We start from the raw sequence: 24,006 nt of genomic DNA, 5'->3' as shown, positions 1-24,006 counted from the left end.
AAAAACTAATGTGGGGCACCACAAGAAAAAGCAGTAATTATGTAGAAGAAACAACAGGGATAAAGAAAGATAATGATGTTGTTGTTGTTTTCTTTTAAATTATCACAACGTTAAATTATCACAACCGTGGGCAGCTTCAGCACCGTCATCCAAATGATTTTTTAAAAACAAGTGTAGCATGTCCCAAACAGGAAAAATATGAGTCATTTTTGTTCCCTCTGACAAGACAGTCTCCAGCTCTACTGTTTGCTTTAGTTAGAAAGACACTAAAAGAAGCTGCTCCCTTCTTCACAAGGGGTCACCACACCAAGAAGCTCCATGTGTTTGATTTGGGAGGTTTTGTTTGTCCTCACACAACCCCAAAGAGACCTGGACGGTATGGGCAATCACGCCTCAACCACTTAAGTAGATTGAACTAGGTCCTAATGTTGTTGTTAGTGTGTGTGACTGCGAGCTGGAAAGCTGCAGCTGATTGTAGAACAGCAACCGTGATAATAAAGATGCTAAAAAGCATGAAACCGTGGACGGCTCGGCCGTGGAGTTATTAGAAAAATAAATATAGAAAAAAGTAGAAATGTCTTGCACAAGTTTGTATGTATTAAGGTGAATGAAGAAAAAGGAAGAAAGTGGAAGATAAATTAGATCGAATTCACGTATTCACTAGCATCAATGATTTGGTATCATTTGGAGGGGCCGTGGCTCAGGGGATTGGGTAGCTCATCTGTAACCGGAAGGTTGCCGGTTCGATCCCCGCGCTCTCTGTCCTGATCGTTGTGTCCTTGGGCAAGACACTTTACCCTACAGCCTACTGGTGCTGGCCAGAGGGGCCGATGGCACAATATGGCAGCCTCGCCTCTGTCTGCCCCAGGGCAGCTGTGGCTACAACTGTAGCTGCCTCCACCAGTGTGTGAATGTGAGAGTGAATGAATAGTGGCATTGTAAAGTGCTTTGGGTGCCTAGAAAAGCGCTATATAAATGCAATCCATTATTATTTGGTCTTACTTAGGCACAATTGATCCAGCTTAATATGGCTGACTTTAAAAACATTTTAAGGCCATATAACTAAAGTAAACGCTAACACAAAATACATTAGAAAAGTTGAACAAAAGAAGAACAAAATTCAAAATTTCACACTATATAAAAAAAAGCTGTTAAATAGCTCAAACCCAAACGAGGAGTCCCCACTCATCTATCTTGAAAGTAAACTTCTGAGACAAAAATGATTCCCTCTTCTTTCTGATGAAACTGTCATTACCACCAACTGGACTTAATCAACTCTGCGGAAAGGAAAACGTGATGCTGTTGTGCTGTTAGCTGAAATGTTTTGGAACAGGACTGGTTATATAATTCCTCTTAATGGAGCTCTAATGCTCACTGATACAGGCTTTTATATTGGATTATATTTTGCTGGCTCCTGCAAAAAACAAAATCCTTTATGTTGATGGCCATCCCATTGGTATAGTGGTTAAAAGGCTTGAGAATTTTGGTGAATTTGCAGGCTCTATAATTAAAATTGCCTTGAAGAGGTCTATCCACAACCTTAATGTTAGATACTTGCAAATATTGATGTGATCCTTACAAGGCTGCTCTGTTAGGAGTACAGAATGGCCTTGTTCCTTCTCTCTTAAAGGTTAGCATTGGTAAACAGCATTCTCAATGACTCAGCCAGGCTTCAGTGTTAATACAAGATATTAAAAAAAGAAACTCCCACAGTTTAGAAAAAAAGAGCTCATGGCTGAATGATAGTTAAAATCTTCCCTGACTAATAACGTGTGCATGCAGGTCAATCAATAATAAATATGTTTGTAGTTTTGGGCAAAACTGTCGTTTCCTCAGCATAAGTTTAATTTCCATGTGAGGCATGTAATTCCCGAGTGTTTCAAGAAAATATAACACTACTAATGTTACTACCATCTCCAGGTTACTGGCTGGGGATTGGACCTAATGTAAATGAAATGCAAGAGCAGGTTAATTGTGCGGCTGAGGTTATGAAATAGACATGAGTAAAAGTATACAATTTCCAAAACCTCAAACATCAACCTTGACACTATGTTGGCTATTAACTCTTAGTGGCTGTTTACTATGAATGAAGACTGAAAATAATAATAAGGTGGCTGACTTCCAAGCATCACACAACCTGATTGGTTAATATAACTGCTTCACAAACACTGGAAATGTCAAAAGAAAGAAACAAAGCAATGCCATTGCTAGACCTGTATTAGCTCAGTGAAGACTTAAGTGGAGAAGCCCAGAGAAGCATGTGCCTTCCTTAAAAACTCAGTGTATTAACTAACTAAATAATGAAGTAGGCTCTTATCTCAGCAAACCGCCCAAAGTCAAAAGCAAAGTATGTGGATGATATGCAGTTTTATACCAAGAGGTGCAAAGCAAAACTCATCTCATGTTGCCATGCCAGGCCTCGTCCAGTTTGCTAAGAAAATCTCATTAAATTAAAGAAATGTACGAATTATTTAATAAATTCTCAAAAGGCTTTGGAGGTCTACATAAAACAAAAAGTGTTACATACAGTAAAACACTACAGTCCTGTCCAATGGAACAGTGTATAGCTAACTCCTTTATAAAGAATGATAAACTGTGAGCCTGTGGAGTCAGTGTTTTATACTAGAGATGGCACGATACCACTTTTTTATGTCCGATACCGACACCGATATCATAAATTTGGATATCTGCCGATACCGATATGAATCCGATATAGTGTGTTTTTTAATCAATAAAACTGTTTTTTAATATCTTGCTGCTTTTTGTATAAGTTCATACTCAAGTTTAAATAAACAAACACTAAAGCCATTCTGTCATACCTGTGTGTAAAAAATACACTGCGCCCAAAATATTTCATAGTTCAGCAATACTGATCAATCTAATAAACTTAAAACCTACTCCATCCTCCCTATTCTGGTATTTTAAAGAGTACTTAGCAGAAATATTAAGCAACCTAACTAATAGGGTTTCAAACTTCCAGCAAAAAAAACCAATAGGGAACCACCCCCCACCCTCCACCTCATGATGCTTAATCGACGTAATCAACTTTAATTTGATGCAGTGTGGAAAAAAATGCACAAAAATAAATTATTTTTCAAGAATAATTAAATAGATTCAACATCTTTCTTCAACAGAACTGCAGACTGCACAGATGGAAAAAGTACTATAGCTTACTAGGGTATATTAGACTTAATAGTTACTATATACAGTAATGGACTTCTATACATTTTTTATCAGATTAAAACTTTGGGTGTAAGATTCAGATAATTATTTATTAAAAGCTAGACATTTTAAATGAGAATAAGAAAGAAAAGTATGTCTTTGTGCCCCCTTTTCCACGTTCATGCCCTATCGGCCCCCCTGGCTAAACTTTGCTAGATCCGCCCCTGCACAGTTACAGCCGTCAGCTACGTAGAAAAGGATCCTGGTGTAGAAAGTAATATTAAATAAATTCTAACAGCAGATTATCAATCTTAAACGTGCTGCTGTTGTTCAGCCGCTGAATTCCTCTTTCTGGCGCGAAGTGGGCCAAAAACAAACAAGAGAGACGGACTCACGACAGAAAAGCCGATCAGCTGATCATTGATCAGTTTCATGATTGAAGTAGCAGCAGGAGAGGGAGGGAGAGAGGCAGTCACTCCATATATCGGTTGTTAAGCTTAACGCGGGAATGCTTTACAAACATTCAGAGATGGACTTACACACTTGCTTTACTTCTCTCGGGGATAACTTTGTCGTAGATGAAATGCCAGGTTGGTAGCGAAGCTCCAAATGCTGAACCAGACCACCGACAGGTCTTGCACGCCACAGCTGCTCTATCATGTGACGCATACTGCTCCGACGTGCTACGGTTATGAGGCGAGTTACGGCGTGTCGCAAGTTTTGTGAGGTGCTTTTTTGATATTTAACGGATTGATTACATTTTTTATTTCTCTCCAATATCCGATCCAGTAATTTAGGTCAGTATCGGACCAATCCGTAATATCGGATCGGTCCATGTCTATTTTATACAGTTATCACTTAAACCAAAATATATGTTTTATCAGTGGATTTTGCTGGAGGGAGCACATAGGTTGGCAAAATACTCTACCAAGCATTATTCAGCAAAAATATACCATTAAATCATCATTAAAAGCCACACCTGCAGCCACTGCCAGGGAATTAACTTGGCAATTACAGTACACAGATTTAGTTGAGCAGACAATCTTGTACAAAATAGTCCAGTTTAGCTGCATTATTCCAGTAATTATTCAATCACCCAAAGGATAATTCACAGCTATCCCAGAACTGTCAATTTGCATTAGATTTAGCTGAAACTCATGTATACACAGAGGGCACAGGACAAAGCCGGCGTGAGAGAATATCCACTACACAAGCTGATACAGCCCTGCTTATTAATTAAAATGTAGTTATCTTAATGTATGCATGCTATACTTAAAACTTCTATAATTTTAGTGCCTATCACTGCAGCTACATATGCCTTATCACGTGATCATTGAAAATCACTAGGAGCCAATGTATGTAGGTCAGACCAGTCAAACAGGCAAGCAAGATGTCAAACAGAGGCCATATTTTCCCCTCCTCGTGCATACTCAGTATTGTTGTGTGCGTGTCTGTGTGTGTGTGTATAAATCTGTAACTTCTATGAATTGTGTAAAAGCGTGTGCGCATCTGCAGTGATGCCAGTGGCAAAGAGGGCCACATGTGTTGGTCCAGAGGAGATTGAAAACGAATTGGAAACTATTAATCTGACCGTCCCCTCCTTTCAGAGTTGGTTTGGAGCAGAATATATATTGAGTCCGCACGCTCTGTTTCTCTTCATGCAGCCTGCTTTGCTCTTCTCTCTGCCTTTCTCAAATGCCCTCATGTCCTTCCTCTTTTCCAGTTCTGCAACATGAACTTACATGTAGGTAACATTATCCAACTCTTTGAAATTATCTCAGTCATTCGCTCTTCTGATGCTGCTCTGATTATTCCCTCTCTGTGTGAATAAACCTGATAGTTCTCTGCCTGAGAGCCGGTTAACACAAACATTCACTGCTCTCCACTCAGCTGTATTCCCACTTTGAGCCCAGCATCAGTGGAATCACACAGATGTGAATACAATGGCAGTGCTCCCCGATGGATACAGCTTTGTTGTAAAAAGTAGGAAAGAGACACCACGGAGCGTGACATGTTTCATTTCTTATGAAACTCTGCAGTCTATTCGGCATGGAAAAATGTACAATTTAGCAACAAATAGCAATTTCACAGGATAGTAAGACTGCTGGCAGCACCTCACTTTGAATATGTTATACAGTGTGGAACAAGAAAACTTAGTTCCAGCTGAAGTATTTTGTCCTCGTTCTTTGGTTCTGTAAAAATGAGTTTTCATTCCAACCACCACTTCCAGCATAATACAGCAGGGCTGAATAGCTTTGGGTAGTAATATCTTTAAAAATCAGTCAAAGCATGACTTTGTTGTAACCAAGTGGATAACTGCATAAAAATGTGTCTGAAAGAGTCAGTTGGGTCTTTTTTCCTCTTACAACAGTTTCATTATTACTTCTCTTCCTTCAGTCAGATCATCCAGTGAGCAGATTCCAATGTTTTATTAATGAATCAAATAATCCCCCTCAGTGCTCAGCGGTTTGGTAACAGTGCAGATAACCCACAACCAAGTCGAAAATTCTACACTGTCTTTATCTAAGTGGAATTTGTGTGACTTTATGTATATTAACTTAATTTAGTCTTGACATGTATTGTCTTTAAAGAAATCAGGATTACCTGTCTATTAGTTCTGACATACTTTCAGCATAGAACAAACCCGTGTTTGTTTATACCCATTATTAGCTGATGTAAAACAAGAGAATTGAAGCCAAGCTGAGAGCAGCAAGAGCAGCAAAACTAGCAGTTTCCACATTAAAAAGAGTCCCTTCAGTTCAAAAATATCCAAACAAAATGTTTTTAGGCCACTGAATAGCATTATTTTAGTGATTTTCTTTGATTACTCCATTATCAAGGAAAGTTGCTGTAGCTACATTGTGCAACATCTTAATTTTATGAGCTGACTTAGCAAAGTGGGCCTCTATCAGAAGTTTACTTCTGTGTAAATGCATCTGAAGATTTGACTGTTTCTCTACCTCTATTTTTATAGGTTCAGACCTGAGTCATCAGTTCTAGTTTCTTGGTAAAGTCTGAGTTAGTGTTTTCACTAGTCTTTAGTTTCCAGAGTTCTCCTTAGGTCATTATGTCTCCGTGCTGTTCTTTGTTTTTGTCGTGTCCTCTGCACACGGTCGTAAACAATCAGAGGAGCCTATTCAGCGACAGGCTGCTTCTCCCAAAGTCGAAAACCAACAGACTTAAAAACTCCTTTGTCCCACACGCCATCAAACTGTTTAACTCCTCACTGGAGGGGAGAGGGAGGAGAAACAGGGGGACAAGGGAGGGTGGGAACAACTGAGCTGTAGGTGCTTTTCTACACTGTGCAATATTTGTTTTTGTTTTTTGTTTTGTCTTTTTTTTCTTATATTCGACTGTGCAATAATCACTGTGCAATATACTCCCTCAAATGAGCAATCCTATTTATCCATATTGTATATTCTGTATCTATATATGTGTATATGTGTATATATGGTGTATTTATGCTTATATCCTTACTCTCATTCCCATTAATGTATCTGTAATATGCAACTTCTTTCGGTGCTTTGCTGCTGGAAACTGAATTTCCCGGAGGAACCCACCCGAGGGATTAATAAAGTTTCATCTAATCTAATCTAATCTAGTTTTCGAACTGTCTGAGTTCTTATTATTATTATTATTATTATTATCTTATTATTATTATGAGTTATTGGGTTTGGAGTTTTTTATTCTGTTTTTGCTCCATGAGTTCCAGCACTAAAGCTGTTTTTGAGTTGACCTATTGTCTCCGGAGTCCTGCATATTGGGTCCTAACCTGACTGCCACATAGCGTATTATGACACAGACAAGTATCTTATGCCAGAGTAGAGCACACTTACATCACTGGTTTAAACGTGTGTGAACTTAAAATGTCATGGGCATAAAAAACACAACAGAAATGTTGTTGGATATTTATATTCTTTAAAGTATGAATGTATAATGCAGTTTTCTTCATGAATAACAAAAACTGCATCAAATCTTTTAACCAAATTGGCAGTTTATTGGTTACAAGAATGCAAAATGGATGCATTGTTTAGCACAATAATCAATAAATCCTGTTTGCATAAAAGCTGTTTTGTCTGTTATTTCACTTTTTGTTGGACCAGTGCTAATTTAGCTAATGATGTTTGGTTTTGTGTTGTTTTTGTCTGTCCTCATTGAAATACTAATAACACTAATTTCATTTTTATTCAGCAATATTCACTTTCTGTACAACTGCTCTTTAAGAAAAATGCTGTCAGGCTCTTTTACCCTCTTATCTTTCTTTCCTCACAAGGGCAAATGGATATTTCGGGTTTGCATTACCACAGACAGAGAAAAAGACCCCGGCAGTCATACTAAAATGACACACAAAAGTAACACAAAAGCCTGCTAGCTACAGTAAAAAAAAAAAAAAAGTGATGTGCAAATGAAAGACAAGAGGTAAGCGGGAAAAAAGCATGTCCAACAGCAATTTGGAATAAGTGTAGAGCGACAAAATTTTGATCTGTCTATTACAGCTTATTGCCCGAGGCATTCCTCTTTAATGTTGACTTCTAACTATCCCACTATGCTGCACTGACAGGCCCCCTCTACCTCAGCAATATGATTTGACAATGAAAACTACAAATGACTAAATGTCTAGAAGGGAAAGGGTGAAGAAGAGTGATTGAGACAGAGAGGGAATTAGAACGAAGGGGAGCTGAGCCAGCAGTCGGCACAGAACTCCTTAAGCCCCCATAACACAAATTCCTTCTTTCCTCCTGGCTCTGGGCTGATTTCTTTCTCTTCAGACCTCTTTTCAAACCACACTTCACTTCCATTCTTTCCTGCTCCTAGCTATTCAGCTTGAACTCTTCTTTCAAGTAGCTCTTCTCGATTATGTTGCAGAGGTCTTAGATTATCCTCACAGGTCATTGCAGTTTGCTCGACTGCAGAATTAACTTTTCAGGTCTCACCCATTTCAGCAGAGTTACACGGACTTATCCTCCCCTTCTCAACTCATAGTGCTCAGAAAGTCAACAGAGAAAGGAGCTCAAAAATAAAACAAAAGCAGGCTGCACATCTAAATGTAAGACATCTAGTAAGTCATACTATGTAATATTGAAAACAGCGTTTTGTGCTTAAATGTTAATTTGTGTTTTAATTAAATTGAAATTAACAACATGCCACTGCAGTTATTGAAAACTAAACGAATTAATAAACAAAACAAAAAAGAAATAACTGGAATTTTGAAAACGATTAACAAGAATGTTAATTCATCGCCCGGATTAACAAGATCTGCATCAGGTGTTGAGGAACCAGGACACCCTGATGAGAAGTGAGCTACTGGAACAAGACAGCATCGGTCAGCAAGAGACGAAAACAGGGCGCTGTCCGAATGCTACTACACAAGTAACCCCAGCAGAAGGGGTTACATGAATAGGATGAGGGACCTATGGGATCTTCGATACCCAGCATCCTGATTGGTGGCAGCTTAGTGTCCCAACGTTCAGAAGAAGGAACTGCTTTCATGGCTAGAGGTTGACGAGGTACAACACAAGTGCTACGGCAAGGGGGAGCCAGGATGACAGGTCAGGGGGGAGATCTCATCACCCCCACCTGAGATTGGGTACCAAGTCCCAAGTGCGATGGAAGGATCACTGACTGCGAGAGGAACTGACTCTGATGGCAGCACAGGAACAAGCTCAAAGTACAAGATCCATAGAGGCTAGGGTCTATTATACCAGGTGCAGGCTGTGTAAAGATGCCCCTGGGACAATCCAGCACATAACAGCAGGGTGTAAGGTGCTAGCAGGCAGGGCATACATGGAACCAGGTGGACGGCATAGTATACAGAAACATCTGTGCAGAATGTGGCCTGGAAGTCCTGAGGTCAAAATGGGAGACGAATGACTGAGTTAAGATCTTGTGGGACTTCCACATATAGACGGACAAAATGGTGGTGGCTAACCAACCAGACACAGTGGTAGTGGACAAACAGAAGAAGACGGCCGTAGTGATCGATGTAGCGATACCGAATGACAACAACAACAACAACAAGAAGGAACACGAGAAGCTGGAGAAATACCAAGGGCTCAGAGAAGAGCTCGAGAGGATGTGGAGGGTGAAGCACGGTGCAGTGACTCCCAAGCCAGGTGAGTGGCTACAGCAGATCCCAGGAACAACATCTGAGATCTCTGTCCAGAAGAGTGCAGTCCTGGGAAAAGTCCTAGTTAAGCTACAGCACAGGACCCTCAAGCTCCCAGGGCTCTGGTAGAGGACCTGAGCTTGAAGGAAAAAGACTGCCCACTGGGACGAGAGGTGATTTTTTTTTATGATTTTCATGCACCATGTTCATTTCAGGGGAGCAACACGACACGTGCACAACAAACATCAAGTTAAAAACCAAATCAAAGAACTAGTGAATGGTTTTGTCCTGTTTTGTTAAATAATATTGTCTCTTTTATTTTGCAGCATATAATTTAAATGCTAAAGATCTGACAGTTTATTTTATCCTAATTAATTTTCTGAAGTAGCTGAAGCTCAATGATGTTTACTTCATTCAAAACACACGTTTAATCAGCATTCCTTAACTACAGCTTTAGCAAAAGAATTAGAAGCTGTGCATTCCTGTGTAAAAGGTCTCACAGTACAGTTTTTTAAATTGTTTATTAAACACCGTGTTTCCTGAAGATGTCACTGATCTTTGAGTTTTACTGTTAGCCTCATTGGAATATAGTCATTAATGCAGCGTGAAAACTGAACTTCTGTCTGAAGTCATGGACGACAGTCAAAAGTTAAGAAATATTAAAAAACGGCTTTTTCACAGGGCCGTTCGTTAGTTTGTTGTTATTGTGTTTGTCAGAGGAGTCTAGAAAACAGCCTTGTGCTGAGATCTGATTCTACAGTTTCTCACATATATTTTATGCGTAATCACCTTTTTCTTCTAGTACTGGCCGTCTGTCTCTGTATGAAGTGACAGCTTAGTCTAGTGGAGAAAATTATCCTCAGTTCACTTGTGAAATTTACAAAGTAACACAGGAGATAAGACTGGAAAAGCTGTAAGATGGAGACACTGAAAGCCGGAGCAAGAAAAGACCAAAGACGTACAAGAAGTCTTTTTTTTCCTCTCTGACTTCTCTTTCAAGACATTTTGTTTGGACGATGTTTCTTTTAGACCTGAGTGAATGGCTGCCTATTAAGCAACTACCCTGCTATGTTTAGTTTTAATCTCAGAACCAGCAAGAAACTAATGTGGTGTCTTCTTAATGGGAAGTGAGGACATCTCTTTCAGCTTTACTCTTTTCCGTTGCTCTGGAGGATCCCCCACCCCCCCCCCCCACCCCTTCTTCTTTCCACTGATAAAACAATGTAGAAATGAAGCTATAAATAATAGTGCACAGACACACACCCAAACTCCAGCTACCATATTCTCTGCTTCTTCATCATACTTCTTTTTACCATCAGCCTTTGTTTTTTCCATCAGTCTGCATTTCCTTTCATTTTGTCTCTTTCTCACTGCCTCCCGCATTTCATTTGTTATTCCATCTCTGCCATTTCCCCATGTTTTCCCCTCCTGTCTTCACTTCACTAACTTCCACCCAGTCAGTCATATCCTCGTTTCCCTGCATTATCACATCTTAGACTCAGAGGTGTTTCTAAAGATATCTAAACTCTGGGAAGTTTGTTTGAACGTCACACATCATCAGGCCGCTAGTGTTGCTCTTAATAAACTCGATAAGCAGCCTCTCATGAACCCGGGGGCTGCTAGCATATTGCACTGGTTCTGCTGTAATGTAGCACAGCTGACATTTGGTATACAGCAGAAGAGCTATTATTTTAGAGTGATGAGATACTCCAACAATATACAAAATACAAAGATGCCTGACCTGGATCAAAGATTTAAAGTATGTCATAAATTAGACCAATGCAAGCATGGAGCAGGTGGCCTGTTGCTGCTGAATAAAGGTAAAAACATATTTATTGTCTTTATTCCTTTTTTGAGTTGATATTTCCTGTATTTTCAGGGCATTTTCTTCTGGCAATGAACCATGGTGAAATAGAGAAAACAGAAAATGTTACTGGACTATTTTCCATCTGAATCCTTCTACAAATGCATCAAAAAGCATCGAACTTTGCTCTCAGCTCTCGCCTCACACGGGAGGCAGAAATTCAGCTCGGAACAGGGGATGTTTTGAACTAATCAGATGGGTTGAAATAGCCAAAAGCCTGCGTTTAAACTCTGAGAGATGGAAGTATAACGGATGATGGATTAAGTTATGAAAAGGCAACACACAGTGGAAATAATCCACAGTATCGTGATTCACAGCAGGTAAGTAAAAGGATATGGGCTGGAGACCATGCGGATGCACCAGCTGCGGGGAAAGGTTGTCTGCTTAAGGCAGAAGAAGACCACAGGTACCAGCTCAGGGTAGGGCACCACTAACAAACTGGTGTCACTGCTGCCATCATCATCGTCGTCATCCTCGTCATCTTCTTTATCCCCGTTACGCTCAACCACTTCCTCCTCTTCTTCCTTCTCGATCCTCTCCTCTTGAATAATCCCTGCCTCTTCTATGGTCTCCTCCTTCTCCTCCTTTTTCTTGGGATATGGGCAGCGGTGTGGGGAGGGCCTGCGGGGAGACGAGGTGGCGACAGCATCATCGCTGTCGGCCCGGGCTATGGCGGTCGTCACTCTGGAGCTGGTCGGTGCAGATGGTGTTGCTGTTGTCGATTTTGCAACGCCGGGGCCCTCCTCCTCCTCGCTCGTCATGGCCACCTTACAGTCTTAAATGAGAGAAAGAGAACAGGAGAAATTTAATTTCATAAATCACTCAGGGGGTTAGAAACAAGCAGCCAACAGAGAAAATGAATAGTTTGCCATGGTTGAAGGTTGTAAAATTATAGTAAGAGATTGGAGAAACTAAAGCGTGTTGGTAGGAATTAAGCACAAATTGTCAAGGACGGTAGCCTGTGAGGACAAATCTGAAAAGTCTCAGTTAGTTTTCTTAGATAGAGACGGGTCTATCTGGGGTTTAGTGACCTTTGGTGACCTGAAACAAAAAATGTGTAATTTTTTTCTTCTGAAATGCTCTTGTGTTTTCTGTTGTTGTCATTACTTCAATAACAGACTTGACTATACTTCACTTATTTTAGATAGTGGGCCAGTTCGATCTTACATGAGTTGGACCAACTATTGCAAAATAATTAAATTAAATAAATACATTTAAACAAATCATATTTTCAAGCTGATATGATGAAAAAGAAAAACGGGTGTTTTCTGTAATATTTGGCAGGCTGCGGTTTATCTTATCGAGCTCTGTCTTTGTCAGCAAGAAGACTGAAGTTATAATACTGTAGTTAAGAGTCTAAGATTTATCTCCTCCTTCTGTGATTATTCAACATTTCCCAAAGCCTACAAGTGGGCCACACCGAACCCTTTGATGGGCTGGTTCTGGCCCCCTCATCATATGTTTGACTTTGATTTTGACTTTGATTTTTAAGAATATGTGGTGTGATTTTTGAAATGCCCTCTTTTCATTTGTAGTTTGGCATCAAAGTAAAATAAAATAAATAAGTAAAATCTTAGCACCTCGTCTGAAATGTGCTACGGAGTAAGACAGCTGTTTTCAAAAAAATAAGAAACATTTAAAACAAAAAGTCACCTTAAACTGCCTTAAAATACATGTTCTTCCACAGAGTCAACTGTGTTGTGGTAGATATAACCCCACCGGGAGCGAGGTCTGTACATTACTGTTATTGTGCTGTAATGCAGCCAAATTCCGAATACCGTTGATCCCATTTACATATCCGTGTGCGGGTCAATTTCACAGTGGCATGATAATGTGCTGCGAAAATGCCTTTGTAGCCCATTATTGAACTCCATTACTCAGGAGTAGATGGTGGAGATTGTGACCATATTTCAGATAAGTGACACTAATCTTGGGTACAGACCTTGAAACTGTGGTGCACATATAGATTTTCTCTTCCGCCGGATTAAAGGTGTGTGTGTGTGTGTGTGAGAGAGAGAGACTCATCCGTGTTTTCTAAGCCTTGTACCATTATTTACAGCAACATCCATAAGAATGTCTACCAGCTGACGCTGTTAGCGTGTTAATGTGTTCCTCTTAACTGGAGCCGGGTGCACTTGATCAGCCCATTGTGAGCAGAAGAACAGTTAAACAGAGCTTCTAAAGCTCGCTTTTGACTCCGAAGAGGAAAAGAAGAAAAGGCTGCTTAAAAAGGAAAGCTGATAAGTGCTGTAGTATGCATTATCGCTGACTGAGGCTTTAGCTTTCAGGTTTTTTGAGCCAGCTAACGAAAAGGAGCCAGACTATGTTGACACTGCTTCAAACATCTCTGCTGGATGTTTTTATCCATTCTTTTTATTGAGTTTTGTCAATTTTGTTTTATTTTTTCACCACTATTGCACATTGATAACTTTCCCTTTTCTTTATACGAAACAGTATTTTGTGTAGTGTTTTGTGTATCTCATGAATATCCCCCAACAATATTAACAAGCAGTCAGTCATTCCCAAGATGTAACAGCGGAACGGTGGAAATAGGAAGCTGGCTGCACTAATACTTTGTGAGGATTTTTCTGACGGGTATTTAAACACCACACCGGTGTGACGATATTGTTACATCAGCAAGTTTTCTTAAAACTTAAAGACACTTGACCATGACACGCAGATGCCATGATTTCTTTTTGTTTTTCAGATCACACTGTGATCACAGGTAGAAGCAAGAGACGGACAGAGAAGGTGCATTTTGAGTGAGTCAGCAGAGGGGAGGAGGGAGGAACAAAGGAGCAAGATTTCAGTGGTTTAGTCAGAGGCTTAGTGTTGAGAGGAATCAATATTGTGCAGCCGGAGTGAAAACACAGAGAACAGAAGTTCTGATATGACTAAGTGGCACCTGCCCATAGATTTCCAATGAGCGAGTGGAGCGCACAGATTTCAGCAAAATCTACTCACGCCATCAGTTTATCTCCATATACCAGAGTTTCTGAGGTTTTGCACTGTGTTGATCTCAGTTAAAGGCTGATTTTCAGGCTGTTTTTATGACTACAAAGAGAAGAGAAAAGCAAAAAGAGAAGGGAAGAAAGCTCACACAGAAGACGGCTAACCTGCTTTTTCTTATTACAGTGAGTGCTATATGCAATCGAGCTGTCAGTTGCCAAGGAAGGGCAGTGTCAACTCTGGCAAAGCTTTACATCTTCACAACAGAGAGAAGAAAGTAAAGCAAAGGACTGTTGCCGTATCAGAGCAAAGACCGGCAAAGCAGTTGGCAGCGTCTTAAATCTCAGTCTGGCAGAGTAATCATCGTGTCAGTGGCAAGAAATAAAACTGTTTTGAACCTCGGTGGCAATTAGGATGTTGCAACAGTGTCAAAGGTTCAGTGCAAGGAAGGGAAAAGATGAAAGCAACAAGAAGGAGAAAAAAACTTAACACAGAGTGCAAAGAAAAATAAATATGTAGATAAGAATAAAATGCAAACAGTAGGAGGTTCATGTAAGAGTATCGCTGATAATTAAGATACAATCTTATCTTCACATTATCGTTGTGATTTTGCATACTATGTTAAAGAAAGAGTCGGACAGCAGAACTGCAATAGAGAAGCCGAATGGTCTTAAAAGTTGAATGTTGTGTATTTGATGTCGGTATGGAAACAACTAGGAAAGGGGCAAGATGAATGGCTTCTGAGCGGATCACCCATTTCTGATGTTCTGCAAGTTCTTGACAACACTGAGCTGTGGTTCACTATAGTTTACTATGCTGTGTAAAGTGAATGAAATGCTGTGTGGATTCCACGGGCCCAGATACTCATCTTCATCTGCTGTAATTTCCACTAAAGGTTCGCTTGCATGACCTTATACAGTTCCTATCACCTTCTGAACCTTCTCCACTGCTCTGCAATAATGTGACAGTAATTGTTCAAACAGTGAAATTCATGCGCATCAATATCAGGACGGTTGTTTTACTAGAAGACCCATTAAACACGATGACGCTTACCCATTATTGCTGATGATGGGGAACGTAGATGGCAAATGTTTTTTGAATCTTTTTGTTTGGTTTTGACAGCAGGGCCCCAGATGTAATATTTATTACTCTTAGCTGTTTAGACTCTTGACCTTTGTCAGGAACACTGACAAGATGCAGGAAAAAACGTGGGGTTGTAGCCATAAAAACCTTGTGCGCTAAGAAAGCATATCTGTGCAGTCCCATCCAAATAACAGTACTTTTAAAATGCAACGTGCATGAGTCAGTGACACATTAAGGATCGTTATGACCGCTGGGATTGGCTGGCTGCTGTTTACTGTCTGCAGCAACCCGCTGATTTGACTTTACTGCTGTGTTTGCAGCTGGTGTGACATGTCCTTTACAGCAGTTAGGTTGTTTATTCTGTGATTGTGTCCCCAAGTTTCTGCTTTTTTTTTTTTGTTGACACGTCAGCCTGCTCTCAGCATTTGTATCCTCCGCAGTACTAATGCTCTCCACGATTTTCTCATTTGGCGGCTTATCATTTTCTTGCATTTTTAAACCTGCTCCCCTAAAGTAAATGACTTTTTTTTGCACATGAAAGTGATATTATCTAGACTGCACCTGTAATTACATATCACACACGACCAAGATCGAGTGAGTCACAATCAAGATACTTTTAAGTGGCCACCTTCACTTTAATGACCGTCCTGTGAAGTCTCCCCGTTTCAGCAACATTATTGGTCATATCCATTAAGACAGTAATACACTGCGATTTCAAAATCATTTCAAGCATCTTTCAGGCTCGATAGTATTTCATTAGAATGATTTACATTCTGAAAAAGAGCAGTTCATGCATTCTGGAAATGCTCCAGTATGAAGAAACTTGGTGTGAAGGAGGGTTCATGTTTCATCAAGCGATGTCACATATCTACGTGCTTGAGTTAACTAGATTGCTATCTCTGGGAACAAAAAGTAATACTTTATGCAGTCGTGAACCCAGAGCTCACCACACTCTTAATGGTCAGTCAGATATTGCAGATAAAAGCCGCACAATTAATAACCCTGAGGTGAAGTTTACTGAAGACAAAGTATGACAGGGCACGGCTCTCATTAATGTGTCAGAGATAATATAACTAGAGGCTTTAAAATAATGATTTCAGCCTGAATATATACCATACAAAGTCCAAATGTCATTGAATCCACTTAAGAAGGAAGTTAACCCTCTCAAGGCAGGTGTGCCGATTTACAACAGTTAAAAACTAACAACCTGATTTCCCCACATACATGTTTTATGAGTTTTTTTTACTCAGAAGTACCACTGCAGGACTTGGTTGTGCATTAGCAACAAAACGTTTAATTTGAGCCTGAGAGGGTTAAGAGGAGGAAGGTTGTACCTCTAATTATCTTAAAATATGATTTTCACCTTCCTTGAATACTGTTGGTTAATTCAAAGCAAATATCAAGAGATTTCCAAAAGTCAAACTCTGTGCATAAAACTATTTATTTAAATGAAATGGAAGAAGAGAAGACCCTATAACGGTGACCTGAAAACTCATTCTGAAGAAGATCAAGGTCCGTGAGCATAGCTGACACCAAACTAATGATTTGTGTTACCGAATCACGATGCTGAATAATAGCCCACATTTCCCTGAGACAACAGGCTGTGACTGTTCAACATTGTTTACCTTTTTGTTTTGAATGAGCAGGCAACAAATTAGACCTTATTATGCACCGTTCAGCGAGTGGAAGGCCATTAAAAAATGTAATAACTAAGCAAAGAAAAGGGAAACAATTAGGTCTACCTTGAAGCTTTGTCACATTACTGACACAGCAATTGCATGTTTTCTTTTGTCCCAAACCATGACTCTTGCATGTCAGTCAGTTTCTCCCCCTGGAAAACTGTTAGATTATGCAGCACTGAGCTAATTACATGCTTTATATGTGTTAGTTTGTTTCTCAGCTGAAAATCAGCAATCATCCACAGCCATTTCCTGTATGGTCTTAGTGGTGTAAGTGGCATCTATGTGTGATTAACACCGGGTTGGACGTACTGAACGCAGATCAAATGTTAGCAGGAAGGTCATATATCATAGACTGATGTCAAGCTAAGGGTCAGGTGGGATAACTGTAAGATCTGTAGTTGCTCAGCATAGGGAAAACAATCACAACTCACAGTAATTTCTAATGTGAGCTCCAGTAGGCTTTTTTAGTGTACATGTGGTCAGCTAACCTGCTGCTCTTTGTGGATTTACACAACTAAATTCAACAAGATGTCAGCATTTTGACAAGCTATCTTAGCTGATGTCCATCCACTACACTGACTCTACACTGTTTATACTTTATGTTACTCAGTATACAGCTGATATAAAGTTGCAATTCAGTTAATGAATCTAAGCATCATCGGCTTAAATGCAAATTCCTCTATGCTACACTTGATGTAACCTAAATCTGACCATAAGCACCACAGCCACTGTGCAGTAGTCCAGTACAGTGATTTACTGCGAATTCACCACAGTACTGCACGCTAACCTGTTTATCCTGCAGAAAACTGCACAGACTTTTCATGACACATTTCAATAGCACAAAGTTATTATAGCTTAGTTTGATGTAAGGACATTTCACAAAACTAAAACACATAATTTTATCAAAACACACCATATAGAAATTCAATATGTGATTAATATTATGACATTACAAGTAAAATTTCAATCTGCAGATTATCAAAGGTCACTGAGTAGTCCTTACCTTTAAACCTAGCCTCTCCTCTTCCTCTCCTGTCTTTCTAAATGTTTCTCTGAGTGAAGTTAGCTCTCCTTCTTTACAGCAGCTGGACCTTTAGCTAGCAACACACTGTGCGACAAACTGCACACAAATAGTTTGTGTGTTTGCTGATGTTTGTTGAGCTGATAGAAACGCTGAATTTGAAATGACCTGCCACACTCTTCATGCTGCCTCCTCTTCTGTAGCGCTAGCTAGATGCTGGAGCACGCGAACACAAACTACAGACACCTGCACTCCTTCCGGCCCACCTTAACCACCGAATAAAAGCGCTATAAATGATCCCGCTGAAACAAAACGTAACGAGCCTGTTTTGAAAATGTAAAGGCCACAAAGTACAGATATTTGTTTTAAAATGTAGGGAGTAAAAGTAAAAAGTTGTCAGAAAAATAAATACTCAAGTAAAGGAGCCTACAGATATCTGAAACATTCTGCTTAATTGGTACAAAGTATTTGAACGTTGTTACTTCCCACCTCTGGTGAACACTTTAGGTCATGACCTTCCCTAATAGTTGAAGGTGGCAGCTGCAAATGCACATGCACATAAAATTCAGCAAACATCTTGAGCCACACCTTACGCCTTTTTCTTGTAAGAAGAAATTATTGTAGGATTTTAAGGTGGTCTTAAACAATAGTTTTCCTAGTTTTTCTTTGGACATTGGCTGCTTTTTTAACCTTCAGTTGCTGATGAGGGTATTGTGGGATGGACCTCCAAGTTTGTGAATGCGATACATCAAAATGAGGTGACTAGGATAATGAAATTCATGCCATCCATGCGTCCAAGTAGGAGTAGCATTGTTCCTGTTTCTTTAGTTGAATATATGAAATGTGACATCTATAGCTGATGAACAGTACCTGAACAGCATGTCCTTTAGAACAGCGGTCCCCAACCTTTTTTGCGCCACGGACGGGTTTATGCCCGACAATATTTTCATGGACCGACCTTTAAGGTGTCGCAGATAAATACAACAAAATAAAACTAGTATCGGTACCGAAAAAAAGAAAATTTATTCATAACACACGTGAAAAGACCAAGAAAAACCGAGTAAACGATAAAAACGATAACAAAATAACGCTGAAAACCGATAAAAACCCTGAAAACTATACATTTCACACCTGAGCCTCAACTCATGCGGCCCGGTACCAAACGACTCACGGACCGGTACCGGTCCGAGGCCCGGGGGTTGGGGACCGCTGCTTTAGAAAATGCAAAATATTTTACTGCAAAAACCGGACACAGGATGCTGCAGTATAATTTTGCAGATGCATCTGGCCCTTCAGTTGATCCATCTCTTGATCACCACAGCCTCATCAGAAGTAGTCTCAGTGGAAGGGTGGCTGTCAAGAAGCCATTTTAAAGAAAGGGGAACGGGTAGAAACGACTGAGGCACGTCAAATTATACAAGAACAGGGTTGAAAATCAGTGACAACAGGTCTTATGGAGCGATGAACCTAAATTTGAAATGTTTTGGATCCATATGTGGTCAATACGTACAGATGAGGTCTGGTGAGATGCTCATCATGTGTCTAGACACCTGCAAATTGCAGTAGAGACTCTGTCATAGTTTAGGGCTACATTTCAGTCAACAATGTTCAGGATCTTCTCAAAATAAATGGAATGATTAATGTAGAAAAATAGGGTCAGGTTTTGCATCTGATTAACAGTTTCATTTCTCAGCATGACAGTGGCATTGCACTAAAAGCATACCTGGATGGAAAATTACACACTGTAACACTATCAGTCATGGACTGGGCTCCCCAGACTGGCCTCAAGTGCAGGCTGTGATGAAGAATAAAATTGGTTATACCAAATGTTGACTTTGAAGCTCATGTGAATTGCACCAACTATTTTTGCCTTCTGTGCTGTATTCCCATTAATGTTTGCACATGCTTTAATAAATCACAGCACCTATTTTCCATTTTGCTGGCAAAATATAAGGAAATGATGTGTGTGTACAGTACTGCACACACACAAAGAATGACAGATAAAGAAACTGCATTTCCTTCACATACTTTTGATATATTGAACTTTGTGCACCAATCAGGCTAATGCACAAAGGGTATGATGTGTAATGCTTCCTCCGTACACAAGCACACACACAAATGTACTCACAAACTCACAGCTTGTTGCCAATGCAAGGACTTATTTAATTTGTTTAGTGTCTTCATAATTCACAAACATATCAACATTTCACATTATATGAGGGCCAAAGCAATCTACAGTTCCATGAATGAGTGTGTGAGTTTGGCTGATTAAATGGCTGCTGATTAATTATCATCATATTACATCATCCCAAACAAACCGGTGTAATTTTGCACAACTGAACAAAATTCTTTAAGGAAATGTAAAGCTAAGCAGGAGCAGTTTGATTTCCATCAGGTAACAGAAGCAATGATGAGCAGTCAGGCTTGTAGCCTCCATCTCTACCTGTTTTGCAGCAGATTTGCTGTGGTCACAACATTTTTCTGTGCTCTGTGGGCTGGGTTTTAACTTTGCTGTCAGCTTAGTGTTCACAGTAAAACAATAAAAGAAAGAACTTGCTGCTGTCTTCATTAGTTTAGGGATTTGTGTCAGTGTGTACGCTAAGGTTTTTATTGTTAGATTGTAATTACGTGTCAGTGTATCTCTGGCCATGTTGCAGTGAAATGCAAAAGTAATGGAACAAGTAGAATAACAAATGTTTTTACAATATAATGTGTTACACTAAGGTAATGTGGTGCGTTTCCACTTCGTTCAGGCAAGACAATTCTGCCATACATGTATGAGTTTACCGGTAACCCCTGGTAAACTCAACCTCTTTTTTACATCAAAAAGCTTTTCTTCAGCAGAAAAAGAAATAAAAAAAGGAAATACACTATCGAGGCCTAATTTTGTTTTAAGTATTATCTGAAGTTGTTAGCTTATGCAACAGCATGTTGTTCAAATCTGATGTAATCTCTATCCCTTTTTAAAGAGAAAAGTACTATTCTATCACTGTTCTATTAAATAGGTGGATCTTTGTGTTGCTTTTGTTCATAAACATATGATATGCAGTATGTCTAACAAGTCAGGAACCATCTATCCAGTCTCTTTAGGGTTGCAGGAGGTCTAAAGCCCACCAGGCATCCATAGGGTAAGAGGTGGGGTGCGTCTTGGACATGTTGTTAGTCAACACAGAAAGACATTCACATCATGGCTCGCTTATATTCACCAGTTAACCTGACCCCACTAGTCTCATGTCTTTGGAGTGTGGGATGAACTCAAAGTACCCAGAGAGAACCGATACATAGAACAGGCAAACTGTACACAGAGAGGCTCCAGCCAGATGGTGGATTTGAACCCAGTACCTTCTTGTTGTGAGGCAACAGCAACTACTCTGTATATACATTTCCACTGTGCTGTCCAGGTCAGGGAACCATGCCATGAAAATCAAAACCCTTGCCCCATTTAAATTTGGCCGATTGCCTACGCGATTGCCTGCGCGATTGCCTGCGCGATTGCCTGCGCGATTACCTTCATGTGTGACTCTGGCTCATTCTCCGTACGATGCTATACATAGTTCAGTATCTGGAAATCCCACAATTCTGTCCCCTAACTCTTGGTGTGTGCCACCACATGATGGCATACACCACAGTTTAGGTGGTGTCCACTTAATGTTCTCTCCCAGTACATTACAGCTGAAGACAGCAATAACACACTAATGGTGTACAACCCAGTGAATAACTTAGATAATGGCGGGCTTGCTCTTTATTAGTAATCTCTTCACCTGTCACAGCCAGGCTTGGAAACACCTTGCTAGCTTTTCTGTAACAGGCACCGCATGCCACTGAATTCCAGTATTGGTCCATTAGAAGATGATCAAAAAGGAAAGATTAGACAAATGAGAAAATGAACCTCACGCACTCAGTGGACGTGATGAAACAGCAAAGAGCTGATGGGAAAAACCTAAAAGTCATGAAAACATACATAAATGCATACATACTATATAATAACCTCAAAGTAATGACCACAGACTACCCACATGATTTCATACTGATACACCTACACACACACACTTTTAGTTCCCGGCAGCACTATGGGAAGCTAACAGCTAGCTGCTTTGATGTGACACAGATCCTCATTAATGAGCTCCAGACCATGCTGAAAGCTTAATGGCCCATAGGCTCACTTAGACACAAGCACATAGACACAGATAATATTATACACAAGATAATCAAGACCAAAGTGTACATGGGTAGACGGATGAACACATTCACTAGGACCGTACCGCACACCCACACAGACTCACACAGGCACACGCATGCAACTGCAGGCACCGAAGAAGCAAACGTGGCAGGCTCGTAATGATGTTGGCTACCTCAGATGAAAGGCTTTAGTAGGACCACTAGAGCCCAGTGCTGCTTCCCAATATCCCCATTGACATTTCCTGCAGCTAACAAAGATGAGCCGTTTGCTCATCGACTTTCCCATAGCAAAACAACCACTGACAAGTCGCAGCTTATCCCCAAGCAAGCCTACTTGCACGGATCAGGAATTGATTTTCAAACCACTTAAGACAGCGGTGAGCAAAGGCGGAGCATCGGAAGTCGGGGGTTTGACTGGAGGAGCACAGCAATCACCTTTTGATGAGCCTAATTCGAAACAGGATGCACGTAACCTGATGTTTTCAGTTTAACATTTTAATATCTTCTCTGTTTACCAGCCATCAACTGGCAATGAGTATTAAAAAATAAAAGCCACTCGATTATTTGAAGTCGATTTGTTTGCCTAGCTTGATTTGCTCTCAGAGCAATGTGAATAAGCAGTGATTTCTTATTTTTCTGACAGCTGATTTATCATTCTTGCTGAGACTTGTGTGTGCGAAACCTTTAATTATCTAAACCACAGGAAGGTTGTAGTACTATACAAATAGTGTCGCTGGCAATAGTCAAACACATTCGCAGCGCCCTTAGGAAATCATGGCTTGTTTACAAAATGTACACTCAAGTCCCATTTGAAATCTAAAAAGCTACACGCCACTGTGCATAAATACTTTTTTTGCATGCAAATTTCAACCTAATTACTGTCGATTTTAACGCTTAAATGAGTCCAAAGAGAGTGACTGCTGAAGATGTCTTTAGTCACTAAGGGCCCGTGTGAATGCAAAACTTTCAGCGAAGGGTGATTATTTTGATCTTAATTAGAACGCACAGAACAAAGAAAAGACAGTGGAACAACTATCCATCCATTGAGCTATTAATGCCGCTACTCGAGAGCGTGCCAGGTAAACTCTGTGTCTATCTAATTATACCATATCTGATTGCTGAACAACACAACACCAAACTGTAGCATCTCATTTAAAGTCAGAGTTCTTTCAATTTAGAAAGGTGTTTATTTGAATTCATAGAAAGGAATCATCCATTAGCGTAATGAAGTATAGCTGAGCACTTAATATTCTATGCTATACAGTCAGTGTATCTTTGGTTCCACTTTTGAGCTGTAGTGTGCTCCATTTCTGTGGCTAAAAGGCTGCCTCTCACAGGCTAGCTTCGAGTGTAATCATAGCCACTGCTCAAACATCACAGTACTGCAATTTCAGCTAGCCCCTCATGACTAAAACACGCAAGCAACAAAAGTATTGCTTTCAGATGATTGAATCCTGATTTTATTTCAACTAAAAGGAAGCCATGAGTCTTGGCCGTGGCATTTTCCCAAAATGTCTCCTAAAGCAATTATGATTTTTTTTAAAGGAAAGAAAAACAACACCTTTGAAAACTGCCACTGTAAGAGAGATTAATTCACTCTGGGGAATCTAAAATGTTACACAAGTACCTTTTTAAAACACAGAAGGCTGAATTGCTTGTTAACAAGTGTTTGCTTGATGAGCCCATGACTTCTTATACGTCTTTCATTCACAGCTGCTCATGCTTGTTCCATGTGTGGCAGAGTACAATAGAGACAGTACGTCTCTATTGTAGGTATCTCCACGAGCCAGCTGGCTTTTAGCCATAAACTGCAATTAACTCCTCTCTCAGTCTTTTACCAGATTCAGACAGAACAGACACTGCTAAGGACTGAGCAGCTGTTTGGCTTTAGAAACAGTGCAGAGAACAAATCATTTCTACATAAGCGCTTGTGTGCAATCTCCAGCTCAACATTTCCTCC

The 24,006-nt window shown here is 40.1% G+C and overlaps 1 protein-coding gene across 1 annotated transcript in view; it reads right to left on the bottom strand.

Moving 5' to 3' along the window:
* Positions 1-24,006, bottom strand: part of LOC146517444 (voltage-dependent T-type calcium channel subunit alpha-1I-like) — a 283,413-nt gene that overhangs the window by 203,738 nt on the left and 55,669 nt on the right. The window contains exon 2 of the mRNA XM_085162096.1: positions 11,469-11,907. Within this exon, the coding sequence (XP_085018222.1) occupies positions 11,469-11,893 (425 nt within the window). The 5' untranslated portion in view covers positions 11,894-11,907. The remainder of the gene's footprint in view (positions 1-11,468; positions 11,908-24,006) is intronic.

The sequence above is a fragment of the Neolamprologus multifasciatus genome, chromosome 6, assembly GCF_963576455.1.
Source record: "Neolamprologus multifasciatus chromosome 6, fNeoMul1.2, whole genome shotgun sequence".
Taxonomy (NCBI): domain Eukaryota; kingdom Metazoa; phylum Chordata; class Actinopteri; order Cichliformes; family Cichlidae; genus Neolamprologus; species Neolamprologus multifasciatus.
Note: the sequence above shows the minus strand (reverse complement) of the source record. Positions and strands in the feature narration are given on the sequence as shown.